We start from the raw sequence: 14,187 nt of genomic DNA, 5'->3' as shown, positions 1-14,187 counted from the left end.
TAAATTATATATATTTTATTATATATTATATATTTATATATATAAATATATATTTTATATATATTTATATATATATATATATAAAAACTCACACACCATATTTTCTTGATCCATTCATCCACTGATAGGCATCTGGGGCTGATTCCATAATTTGACTATTGTGGACTGTGTTGTTATAAACACTGAAGTGGCTGTATCACTGAAGTATGCTGATTTTAGTTCTTTTGGATAAATACAAAGGAGGAGGATAGCTGGGTCATATGGTGGTTCCATTTCTAGGTTTTTTTGTTTTTAAACTTACAACTCTTTTTTTTTTTTTTTTTTTTTTTTTTTGGCAGTCGCAGATGGACAGAATGCCTTCATTTTATTTGTTTATTTTTACGTGGTGCTGAGGATTGAACCCAGTGCCTCATCTGCCTCTGAGCCACAGCCCCAGCCCCCATTCCTACTTTTCTGAGGAATCTCCACACTGTTTTCTAGAGTGGTTGTACTAATTTGCAGTCCCACCAACAATGTATCAGTGTATCTTTTTCACCACATCCTGGCAAGCTTGTGATCTTGATGTGTCCTTGATAACCGCCATTCTGACTGAAGTCTGACTGAAGGAAGACGAAATCTTTGTGATGTTTTGATTTGCATTCCCCTGATTGCTAGAGATACTGAACCTTTTTTCACATATTTGCTGGCCTTTTGTGTTTCTTCTTTTGAAAAATACCTTTTTGGGTTTTTTTGCCCATGTACCACCATACTTTTTATATATACCATGATGTGAAAAGGTCGGAAAGCTCTACATTAAGCTGTAACATACATTTGATAATTATGGACCTCTGGAAAATAGTCAAACTGTGAATTACTCAAAATTATTAATTGTACTGTACTGTTTAAGTGTATCCATTGCAAACATTCTGTCCAAATAGCCTGAGCCAGAAATTAATCAGAAATATTAAAATTTTTTTACACCTAGCAAAGTATTCCTAATTTAAGAAAACTTCACTTCATAGAACATACAACACATAGAAGTCAATTATTTTATAACCAAAAGTTAAACAGAGGGCTGTATTTTCTACTAAAACTTCATCAAAATATATATGATTTATAAACAAGCCTCAAGATATTCTATCATGAGGGATACTGCTATATGAAAATATAACATTATCATACAGACCAAAATATGACACATACATTAAAGTCTTTGTAGACTTAGCCAATTTAAGGCAAAGATTTTGCAAAATGTATTTCCCTGATCTTTTTCCTTCCAATGTATATCTATCCTGGAAAAAAGCAAGGGAGAAGTCCCTACATAGTCAGTAAATATTAACTATAAAATGAAATCTAGGGCTGGGGATATGGCTCAATGGTGAGATGCTTATCTGATATGTGTGAGGCCTTGGGTTCAATCACCAGCACGAGGGAAAAAAAAAAAAAAAAAAAAAGGCATCTAAGAAGTACATGAAAAGATGATCAATACTGCAGTCACACACAGTGGCACACAACTGTAATCCCAGCAACTGGGGAAGCTGAGGCAAGAGGATCCCAAGTTCAAGGTTAGCCTCAGCAACTTAGTAAGGCCCTAATCAACTCTGCAAGACCCTGTCTCAAAATAAAAAGTAAAAAGGGCTGGTGATGTATGGATGTAGCTCAGTGGTAACGCATCCCTGGATTCAGTCTCCAATACCAAAATAAAAAGAAAAAAGAAAAAAAAGTTGCTCAACATTGTTAGCTGAAACCACAATGAAGTATTAATTTATACCCACTAGGGTGGCTATAATTTTTTAAGAAAAATAGTAAGCATTAGCAACAGAGAAAGAGAAAATGCCCTGAAATCTTTCATATGAAAAACAATAATCATGAAAGACCAAAATTAGGATGCCATTAGAAATACTATAAACCTGCACCATCTAAAACCTGCACTGTTTCAGCCACATGGGATTACTAAATATTTCAAATGTGGTTAGACCAAATTCAAGTGAGTTGTTAAGTGCAAACCTCTGATTTCAAAGACAATATGTGATAAAATAGCTCAATATTTTACAATGAGTATATGTCAAAATGTCAATATTTTAGACACTGAAATAAATAAAATATATTATGCTTAATTTCATCTGCTTTTTTTAAGTGTTGCTACTAGAAAATTTAAAATTACAGATGAACTCCCATTGGTGGCTCACATATTTCTATTGATGCTAATCTAGACCTCAAAGATAATGGAGCAATATATTCAAAATTTTGAACAAAAGTGATGTCTGACCTCACAGTCTATATCGGAAGGTGAAATATATTATTAGATCAGATTCCAAAAAATTTTTTCCATCTTGTACTCTTTCTCAAAATGATACACTTCACCAAAACAGAAAGTCAATGGAGCTAGAAGAAACAAAGGCAATTCCTGACATGATGATAAAGACAAGTCCCAGGACTATTGCATAGCAATTCTTAGAAAACTACCAAGCTAGACTGGAGTAAAAGCACAGAGGGTCCTGGAAAGATGTCTCCAAGAAGAAAAAGCCAATGGAATGTCTGATATGACTGAATGTATGGAAAGAATGTTTAGTTCCATAGGAGAATTTGGGAATTAATGAGACAGAAAACAAGAGAAATGACAGAGATAACTATTAACTTCAGAAACAAAAGTGGTCAAGACAGGAAAATTCTTATACACCATGTGATCCAGCTCTGAATATTTACATAATCATAATCATGTAATCACAGAACAATGATTTAACTACAAAGGTTCACATAACTATATTACAGGGCTAAGAGAAAGGAAGGGGCAAATAAGTATTATGGGGATGAAATGAGGGGTATTAGTTTTAAAAGCTGAATCACCTTCTCAGGTAGAAATTTTAAAATATCTTAAACCAGAAACAAAAAAATAATGGAGATGTATAAAATATTTTTAAATAGAAGAAAATATCAGAATAAATTTCCAAATTTATTAAAGCAGTTACCTTGAGAATGAGAATCAGGAATGAGAATGGGTCAAGGAATAAATACCATTTTCCATTAAAAACCTTATAGTACCATGTGCCTTTTAAAAAAAGTTACATATATTACTATGTTTAAAATATAATTTAAAGAGAAGCAATTTTGATTCCTAGTTCTATACTTAAACTTGGCCTAGAGTGAATTAATACATTTATTTCATTGAAAATGGAAGGGGGTGCTCTATACTATGAGCCAGTTTTACTTTTTTTGTTGGTACTAGGGATTAAACCCAGGGGTGCTTTACCAGTGAGCTATACCCCCAGTCCTTTTTATTTTTTTTTACTTTGACACAGGCTCTCACTAAGTTGCTGAACATCTCACCAATCTGCAATGCTCCTACCTCAGTATTCCCAGTAGCCAGTATTATAGGCCACCATGCCTGGCCACTTTTCTTTGCAGGCTTTTTAGGGGTACTACATCTTTCAAAACCAGGTTAATGGGCCAAACCACCTTTCCACTAGGTTTTGTACCTTTTCTGTGAATACCAAATTATACCACATCTAACTCGGATCATTTTCTACTATGCTTTTCAGATACTATATCAAAGTAATATTAATTCTATATTTTATTTCAAATTAATCATTTAAACCTACAGGTCATAATGCTGATTCCACTTTGGATCGAGTGTATTCTTCACAGTATCTGTAGAATGGCATTGCCCAGATCCATCAACCACCACTTTAGCAAATGGATCAGGAAGGCCTGTGAAGAAAGAGGAAGATTAGTGCTATAAAGAATATTTTACCATGTAAGACAGAAGATTAATTACATAAAGATTACTATTTGCTACAAAACAAATGTTTTTAAAAAGTTTAACATTCAGCTCCAAATGAAAGTGGCCTACTTTAAGTCAAATATAAAGTCACTTTCACATCAAATACCAAAACTAATTTTTTTTCTTGTTCTTGCCTCAAAACATTCTCGGTTAAAGTACCAAAGTATAAGGCTACCTCGTAATGTGGAAGTTTTTAAGGATTGTTACTAGCCCTTTGACCTCAGGAAGGTGAATACCTAAAACATTCACGGCTCACTCTTTCCAAATGGCTTCCTTAGTAGCTCATTTAAAGAACATAATAAATATAGATTTTCCACACAAGAACATGGGCTACAGATAATTAAATTAACTAATAAATTTTATTGGATAACTAACCATGAGCAATGACAGAACAAAAAGGGTAAAATCTGCCATAATAGAGTTTACTGTCATAGAAGAGAGAGAAAACATAACCATACCTGGAGGGAAAATTAATAATAATAATAACCCTATGAGGTTATTACTATCCCTATTTTACTGATAAAGAAACTGAGGCACAAAGAGATTAACTAATGAGCCTAAGATCACACAGTAGTAAGTGGCAGAATCAGAGTCTGAAGTTTTGATTTTAAACCCATGCTCATGGGCTGGGGATATAGCTTAGTTGGTAGAGTGCCCGCCTCACAAGCGCAAGGGTCTGGGTTCAATCCCCAGCACTGCCAAAAAAAAAAAAAAAAAAAAAAAAAAAAAAACAAAAAACAAAACAAACAAAATCCATGTTCATGCAAGCTGGCTCTCAAATTCTTGTTCTCAACCACTATACTCCCATTCACTACATGGTTTAACAGTAATTACAACAAATAAGAGTTCAGGAAATCAGGAGAACAGTTCAAATTTAAATAGTATATAAAGAGTAATGGGGATTTATTATTTAAATAGTAAATTAAGAATGCCAAGGAGCATGTAATAATATTTGAAGGGCTTAGAGGAGTCTAACCAAGATATTTGTGCTAAGGTACAAAAGTAAATACTGCTGGAGAAATAAGACTGATATAGGTTTGGAAAGATTCAGCTTATCAGCAAGTCTACAAATTCTTGAGCATGGCTGGAAATACAGTCTTATTTTTCTGTTAGTGGTATTCAGGATAGACTAGGGAAAGGAGAGATCACAGGCACAGAGATTCCTGTGAAATTATTATGTAATCCTACAGCTGGATGAGAAGCAAGGAATTAGGGAAGTCACATGAAAAAAAGAAATGACTGTTAAAAAAAGACCTACTTTATTAATAAGAAACTAGTGTCAAAGATGTCACTACAAGTTTTTTCAGCTCAAAGCAATAATAAAAAAGGTGGTCCTTTTCAACAAAAATTAAAAAATCAGGAGAAGGAACTAAAAGCATTTAAGAGACAAAAATGATAATTTAGATGTTAGATACAGGGATAGAATGCTTCATGAAAAAGGCTGAAAACACTAGAATGAAATGTTGGTGGGTGTTCATAACTGGAAAAATTTTGCATCTCAAGATCCACAGTAATTTTTTTAAGTCAAGATCTAATTTTTCAAGATTCACAGACAGAGAGAAATCCCTTATCCAAAGTCAGGCGCAATGGTGCACACCTGTAATCTCAATAGCTTTTGGGAGGCTGAAGCAGGAGGATGGAGAGTTCAAAGCCAGGCTCAGCAACTTAGTGAGGCACTTAGCAAATCAGCGAGAACCTGTCTCTAAATAAAATATAAAAAAGGGCTGGGGATGTGGCTCAGTGGTTAAACACCCCTGGGTTCAATACTCAGTGCACCCCAAAAAAGAAAAAAAAATCGCTTATCTAGTTCCCCAACTCTATGATTCTATGATGTCACCTCTGAATAAATAATAAGGGAAAACCAAATTTAATACTGAAAGTTTTAAAGAAACAAGTTAGGATACCAAATCTATTTAATTAAATTACTTTTAAAGTTTAATGCTATTCATATTACTTCAGTAATACTTAACCATTTGTAAAAAGTGTTTCATGGAAGAGTATTTTTTTTACCTCTTCCTTCAAAAATAATAAGTATTTTCTGGGAAGAATCCACTCTAACTTGTTCTCTTGATTCTACTATTTAAGTAAACATAAATGTATACATTTATGTAAGCAAAAGCAAACAAAAAACACTTTTGTGGCTTTTCCTTTGTATGTTACTTAATTAGTTAAAGAATTAAGGATTAAGAGAAATAACTATTTCCACACAAACCTCCAGGTGTGGCATCCAGATTCTTAATAAAATAGGAAAGTCTGAGTCCCTGGCACCTAGGTTTTTCTTTTAAGTGACACAACAAACCAAAATATAAGCTCTATACACACACCACAAAAAAAAGAAAGAAAGAAAAGAAAAAGAAATACCTGGGTTTCAACCTGATTATGTTATTCTACAAAAATTTAACTTGAGAGTCAAGTTACTCTAACATGGTCGAAAGTGATCAAGTTTTCCAACACTAGTGAGACCTCTAGCGGTAAATATAAAGTGGCTAAAGCGTTAACTGTATTTTTAAATTTCTCAGTTCTCCCCATAATTTCCAAGTCAAATAGAATAGTTAAAGCTCAAGAACCTCCTTATTACACAAATGTACTCAGGGAATGGAGAGAATAATGAAATAGATACTTTAACTTAAAATTGAGTCACTTTCCAAAGGAAACAAAACTTTATTTTTGATTACATAAAGACAAAAAGAAAACATTTAACCAATACATCTTGCTTCTGAGTGACTCTGATTTGGCCTCTATAAAATATTTCAATATACTATCTTACACAAAAATCTTTTTTAAATGTTTCATTAAAGAGAAAAAAAAATAGCCAGGCATGATGGCACAGGCCTACAATGCCAGCACATCAGGAGGCTGAGGCAGGAGGATCGTGAGATCAAAGCCAACCTAAGCAACTTAGCAAGGGCCTAAGCAGCTCAAAAGACTCTGTCTCTAAAGAAAATATAAAAAAGGGCTAGGGATGTAGCTCAGTAGTTAAGCAACCCTGGGTTCAATCCCTGGTACCAAAAAACAGAGAGAGGAGAAAAAAATGACACTATCTTTTTAAAGAAAACACAGATGATGGATATATGAACAGATGTGTGATAAAACTAACAATAGTAGAATTTACATGTTTCCTCGTGGTTGAAAATTTTCTTGCTGAAATTTTGGGAAAATGGGTAAGAATTTTTTAAGAGATGTGGTTCCCCAGGGTTCAATCCCTGGTACCAAAAAAATAAAAATATATCAAGAAGTTTTTTTTTGTTTTGTTTTGTTTTAAAACATTCAAAACACCTAAAAATTACATCATACCAAATCTGTGCATACAGCATGTTTTTCCTGGGTGGTAGGACCCGAATTTTAAAATCTAATGAATCATCTGTTTCTAACTTCAAATATTTGACATATAAAATTTTGTTGACTAAGCAGTTTTTACTAAAAATTGTGTAATTTTTACTCAACTTAAAACTATTGTAAAGCATAAATTACAAGGGTAAGATTTTTAACACACGAAGGCTACTACCCAATCCTCTCTCACAAAACTTAATCCTAAAGAAAGCCACAAAAAATTTTACAACCCCTTGGTTCCCATATTCATAGTCTATTCACTATACCTCTGCTTTGGAATTTGAGACATAAGCATATTTACAATCGAACATGACAGAGATTTCTTTCCTACAACTCTGTAAATTCTAAGAAGGCTCAAAAACTTTTTTTAACTCCCAATAAATTCTGAATGCATAGATAAAATTTCCTATAAAATGTTAAAAAGGTCTTTACAAAATATTAAATATTTTCTAAAAATCTAGTAGTATCTGCAACTTCCACATGTATTACACTCATCTGCATACACACATTCATATAAATATGTATGAGGGTGAATAAAAGGAATGGGGTTAAGCTGAAAAAGTACAAAATTTCCTAGAAAAATGTGATGCTGAATGGCTCTGAACCAAAGCATTCATAAAATAACACTGACATATTCTGAATAGAGAAATTCCTAAACCAGACAATTCTGAAAATGTTATCCAAAAAAATTTACACAGGGTAGGCAAGATTTATATTTAAAGTTAATTTACTTACGGAAAAAATCCTTTTTCACCAAGTTTTTTGCACAGAGTACTGTAAAGGAAACAAAAAAAAAATACATGGGAAAAATTAAAATAAAATGGTAAGATTGCACTGTTTCATTTTAAAACACTGAAAACAACAGTGGATAATTAAACCCTTACTGCAGTGCCTATATGAAATATGATCATAAACGTTCATTAAAGAATAACAAACAAAAGACAGCTGAACAGCAATGGTTGCAACTTTAGCAATGATCACCAATAACAGTTGAGGGCAAGAAATGTATAAATCCTATAATCTAATCAGGACCCAATTCCTATCTTCCATAGAGATATTCTTAGAGAAACCCATCAGCAATTGGAAAAATAATTCTAAGGACAAGATACACAAATTCAGGTTGTCATGTCTATTTGAAGGATGAAATAATTTTACACTTAAAAAGGATCATGCACAAGACAAGTGTGACGTTTTTAAAATAACATGCTATTATTATCAAAATGCCATAGAAATTTTATAGGAAAAATAAATTACCGTCCCCTAAATCATTACCTCAATGACACAAATGAGTCTACTGTGTCTTTTAAACTTTAAAGTTAATATAAAGCTAGAGATAACAAGTCTGAGTTTTCCTGCATTAAAGAATTACTTACATGGATGTATGTTAATATACTAAAAAATCACTGCACTGCACACTATAAGAGGATAAATTTAACAGTATATAAATTGTATTTCAATTTAAAAATTACTAGTTATATAGTTATAAACTTACACTTCTTTAAATCAAACCCAATTAGTGAAAAGATTCATTTTCACATATTCTTAATTAAATCTATAAAATATGTATGTAATGTTTGGCTAATTTGTACCCACTTCTATTTCCAGTTTTAGTGATCTGTTTAATTAATTACAATTACCGAAAGTTTAGAGTATAAAACGCATTTGACAAAAGAAACAGGAAGAAGTCTAAATATAAGTAAATCACTTTAGAAATAGAGTAAAAATTATTTTGAAAACAGACATTATTAGTAATTAAATGAAATAGTAAGTAAGCACAATGATTTACTTGTCAGAATCTCTCAGACCACGTCTTTAAAAAGTTTTGTTTTTAAAAACATAAAAAATCATGGAAACCATGGCCATAACTAAGAAATATCAAATTACAAACTGAATCTCTCCCCAAACTTTTATAAACTTCATATAAACTGAACAGAATACTCAGGATCAATACATATACAACACACATACAAACCCGAAATTATAATCCTGGTATTAATGAGGTAATGATTTTTTTAAACCACAACCCATCCTACAATTCATTAAGTGAAACCATTTCAAATCCTATTTTAGAGAACAAAAAAACATGAGAATTTCTCTAACATCTTGCCACAAACTCATTCTTTTCATACTCATTTTTTTCTTTTTCCTGCCACTTACAATATCCACTCTCCTGCCTCTGGATCTCACACACAATCTACCATGTTACCAGGGAACTTGAGCGCCATCTTACACATCTACCTCGTCTCCACTTTGTCAGCATTTAAACATACTCAAGTCTTAAGTAAGTGTCCCTCTAGCAACCTGTTCCCTTCCTAATGACACATCTTCAAAAGAACTGTCTATGGGCTGGAGTAGTGGCTCAGTGGTAGAGCATTTGCCTAGCATGTGTGAGGCATTGGGTTCGATTTCAGCACCACATATAAATAAAGTCCATTGGCAACTAAAAAAAAAAAAAAAAAAAAAAAAGAATTGTCTACACTTTGACTCCACTTCTTTACCTCCTTCTAATACCTCAGTCCACTTAATTTGGCTTGTTCCCTCATCACAGTCCCTCAACTATTTTTCTCCAGAGACCTAGGGATCTAATATTAAATCCATCCAAAGGACATTTGCATTCGCTACACTTGACCCTCAGAGGCATTTACCAATATTGACTACTACCTCTTCTGGAAGCTCTCTCTTCTTTTGGTTCTGTTTTAAAGCACATTCACATAGGGCATAAAATTCATTCTAAGTCTTCCTTGCCAGATTTTCTTATACTCCATCCATAAGAGTTGAGTTTCTTTAGGGTTTTGTCCTAGGTCCTCCTCTTTTACTCTATAACCTGAGCATTACAGATACCCTTTTTTTTTGGTAACTCTTGAAATTATATGTAAATTGCTATCAGTATGTATATTTTTCTGGGGAAAGAGCTATCTTTCCTGGGAGAGAATTCATAGATTGACAAGACTCTTCCTCCCTCTAGAAATAAGACTTTGAAGAGTCACTTTTCCATATACTCCCCTGGTCTTAACCATTTTACTCTATGGTTTTGATGATACCTCAATCTCTAAAACCCAAATCTTAGCTATAACCTGAACTCCAGGTCCACAAAACTAAGTATGTTCACAAATGAAATCACCATCTTCCTTTTGCCCCCAAACCTGCTCCTCCCTCCAGTTTCCTTCAATAAATAGCCTTGCTTTCCTCTCTATTGCCCAAGTCAGAAACTGTCACAGCAACCACCTTTCCTCTCCCTACCCATCTGTGTTGGCAATTATCGATTCTAATCAATTCTCTCTGATATATCCCTCATCTGTTCACTTCTCTCTAGGATCAGTACCACAGCACCTTAGTTCAGGTCACTATCAACTACTGTTAGAAAATTGCCACCGCCTCCTAATTAAGTCTCCTGCCTCAAGGCTCACCCCACCAGCTGTACACTCACCCATTTCCCTCTCTCCCATCCTTAAAAAAGGTCTTCTGACCCAAACATATTTTGACTTCAATGCCTTCAAAAGCCTTGGCTTCTATTTACCTCATTGTCCTCATTTTTTATCATCAAAACTTCCCATAAGCCCCTAAGTATAAAATTCAGCCATACTAAACTTTCACTTTCTCAGAGGCATTCCCCACATCTCACATGACCACAGCCTTGAGGCGCCATTTCCTCTGCTTCAAACATTCTTCCAAGCTTCTTCACCTACTCATCTTTAAAGTCTCAAAAAGGGAAGGAAGTCTTTTAGAACATGTTTCTCTTAAGCCTCCACAGACTTGTATTTTGCCCATACTTACCACAAGCACTTTTCACATTTCATTATAACTGTTTAAGTTTAGAATGCTGCTTATAACTATGGTGGGAGCAAACTCCATACAGCACAAATCATGTCTCCCGTCTGTCTGTCTGTTTCTCTCTGTCTCTCTGTCTCTCTGTCTCTCTCTCTCTCTCTCTCTCTCTCTCTCTCTCTCTCTCTTTTTGCAGAGCGGGTACCAGGGATTGAACTCAGAGGTACTCAACCACTGAGCCACATCCCCAGCCTTATTTTGTATCTTATTTAGAGACTGGGCCTCAGTCTCACTGAGTCGCTTAGCATCTCACTGTTGCTGAGGATGGCTTTGAACTCATGATCCTCCTACCTCAGGATCCCAAGCCACTGGGATTACAGGTGTGCACTCCCTTATCTCTTTTTATCTAGCATCTGATGGGCGCTCAGTATCTGCTGAATAAATGAAAGAGATCTCAAAATAACCTAAAATAATTTCATTAAACAGGATATTTTTTCAACTATATAGCAGATAAAATTATCAATCCTGATATAATCATGATTTTGACTTATGAAATATTCTATTTATCATTATTTTAAACACTTTATTTTAAACACACTTCTCAGGTCATGTTTAATACTTTCTTTTAAAAATCACAAATCAGATGCTATTATAAAGGGTAACTAAAAAATTAAAATAGCAAAGAATGTTAAGAAAAGGTTGAAAGTTTATGAAAAAAATTGCATTTTAGTAATTAAGAGACTAGAAAAGATAACATCAGGGTCATAGAAGAAACAAGACTTAATTTAAAATAATTATTAGAATTGTCAAATTGCTATCCTTAATGCTGAATTCTCATCAACTCCAGCCAGTTTTTGCATAATTATTTTATGCCCTGGAAGTAAAAACTCTTATTTGCAATTTTTTAAAGGAAGATTACTAAACGTGATTTGAGAACGGGTAATTTTATTTGTATAAATAAATTATTTTCACACACTAGAGCCTTTATTGCACTGTTCTAATTTCTTGGGAATTTATCTCAAAGAAGACTGTAATTTTATTAATAAACATCCCTTTTTTTTATAATGGAAAGTAAAACTAAGATTGGGAGTTCTGAAGCTCAGGCGGAGTGGCAGTCTGGAGGAGATTTCATTTGTTTTCTAAATGTTTCTTAAAGAAGACAAATAAAAATAAAGTTAAGAAACGCTGCCAAGCCAGGTATGGTGCCTATAAGCCTAATGGCTTGGGGAACTGAGGCAGGAGGACTTCAAGTTCAAAGCCAGGCTCAACAACTGAGCAAGGCCCTAAGCAATTCAATGAGAGCCTGTCTCTAAATAAAATATAAAAGAAATCTGAGGGGCTGGGGTCATAACTCAGTAGTAGAGTGCTTACCTAGCATGTGTGAGGCACTGGGTTTGATTCTCAACACCACATATAAATAAATGAATAAAATAAAGTCCATCAACATCTTAAAAAAATTCTTTAAAAAAATGTCTGAGATGTGGCTCAGTGGTTAAGAATACCTGGGCTCAATCTGAAGGAGAAGGAAGAAGAGGAAGAAGGGAAAGAAGAAAATAAATGCTGCCAAATTAGAAAAGATTTCTTGTAAAGTAGGCAGGGCCAGAACAAAGGCTACGGTATAGAGTCTTTCTCATAGACAGTTATTAGTATCACAGTATTTTAATACTTAGTAAGCTTTCTGTAGTTCTTATATATACAGAAGGGCACAGAAGCCTTAAGTATATAATTTAATGAACATTATATTGACTCCAGATATTTAGTAATCATGTCAAATTTTGATTAACACTAACTACAACTGTAACATTTCACCAGCACAGTACTACTGCTACAGTTCATTAGGGACAATGTCTCAAACCACCTGTAGATGTACAGATTAAATTTACAATACTACTTTTAAAAAAAATTTTTTTAGTTGTTGATGGACCTTTATGTATTTATTTATATGCAGTGCTGAGAATCAAACCCAGTGCCTCACGAATGCTAGACAAGAACTCTTACCGCTGAACCACAATCCCAGCCCTACAATACTTTGATCTTGTTACTACCCTTCTTGAATTCCTTTAAAGTACTTCTCATTCTTAGGTCTACATCCCTAAAACCTATCATGTTCTAGTTACTCCACTTGCCCATTCTTCAGATAAATGATTTGAAATGATTAGAGGAGATGATCAAAATAAACTAAGGTAAGCTATGCTAGGGTATACTGATAATGCCTATTTCACATGGATACAGCTGTAAGCATCTTAAGATACTTAATGAGAAGGGGATACTTCCTACATCATTCTTTTTTTTTTTTTTCATCCAAGATTTCCTGAGCATTCACTTTGTGCCAAGTACTAGAATAGATTCTGCAGCTACATAGATAAGTAAGACATGGTCCTTTGCCCTCAGAACTCACAGGTCAACTATAATTCAAATATTAGGTCATAAATAACTTTTTTTTCTCAAGAAATGTTTTATAATTCTGTAAAAATCTGTTTTGTGTGTTTTATTTGAGGCAGCAATTACAGAAAACCGTTTGCAGAAGTACAGATGACAATAAATATTATCACTTAGCCAATAATTTATTTTTTGGTCAGAAAGGAATTATCTATATGTAGCATACCAGGTCATAGTATCAGAGTAAATTCCAGCTGTAGGGATAGAATAGTATGCTTGTTTTCGATTGAGCTGGATTCATAATGAATGACTGTCTATGCTTAATGTGAATAAAGCTCACAACTGCTTGGCATCTCCTTGCCAAAAATTTCCCTTCCTCCTCCAGAATGGAGTTGCATTCCAATTACATTGCTGATTGGAATGAGACTGCCTGAGAGAAAGGAAAAAAGAAGGGGAGGGGGGAGCTCGGACATCCCATTTTCCTTTGCCCCACAAAAAGAGATTGTATAACACTTTCTGCAACTCAAAAGTTGTACAGACTATTTTTGTATAGAGTAAACTTCTCCAGATTTCTCTGGATGTTCTTTGAACTTACGTTATCATTGCAAAATAAAACCGAAATCCAGAATCACATTTTATATGAACGTCAGCAAGTTACCTCAGTGATTTACAAATGTCTACTAGTATGCACCATTCCTGATCACTCACACAAAAGGTTAGATATTTCTGTTCCAACAAACAACCTCTAACTGGACCCCAGCATGAAATAAAAATGAAATTTAAGTTCTATAGAAAACTTACAGACAATATAATTTTTACACATTTAAGTTTTTATTTTTCTTGAAACGAGCACTACACGAAGATTCCCATATAAAAGTATTATTACAAAATGTTGCAGTGAGCTTAAGTATCAGATACAACCCTATAAGCCTAACAATAATGAAGCCATAAAT

General features: G+C 33.8%; 1 protein-coding gene and 1 long non-coding RNA gene across 4 annotated transcripts in view; one reads left to right on the top strand and one right to left on the bottom strand.

Annotated features, from left to right (window-relative positions):
* Positions 1 to 14,187, bottom strand: part of SMURF2 (SMAD specific E3 ubiquitin protein ligase 2) — a 102,407-nt gene that overhangs the window by 47,844 nt on the left and 40,376 nt on the right. For all 3 annotated transcript variants that reach the window (XM_079131593.1, XM_079131595.1, XM_079131594.1), the window contains exons 2-3: positions 7,826 to 7,864; positions 3,579 to 3,687 (exon numbers count right to left, since the gene is read on the bottom strand). In XM_079131593.1, coding sequence (XP_078987719.1) covers positions 3,579 to 3,687; positions 7,826 to 7,864 — 148 coding nt within the window. The remainder of the gene's footprint in view (positions 1 to 3,578; positions 3,688 to 7,825; positions 7,865 to 14,187) is intronic.
* The window catches only part of LOC306656451, a 561,410-nt gene continuing 559,107 nt past the window's right edge, over positions 11,885 to 14,187 (top strand). The window contains exon 1 of the long non-coding RNA XR_013762516.1: positions 11,885 to 12,057. This is a non-coding gene — a long non-coding RNA (uncharacterized lncRNA). The remainder of the gene's footprint in view (positions 12,058 to 14,187) is intronic.

The sequence above is a fragment of the Sciurus vulgaris genome (assembly GCF_902686455.1).
Source record: "Sciurus vulgaris genome assembly, chromosome: 3".
NCBI classification, from domain to species: domain Eukaryota; kingdom Metazoa; phylum Chordata; class Mammalia; order Rodentia; family Sciuridae; genus Sciurus; species Sciurus vulgaris.
The sequence above is the reverse complement of the archived record's forward strand: the minus strand, read 5'-3'. Positions and strand labels throughout refer to the sequence as shown.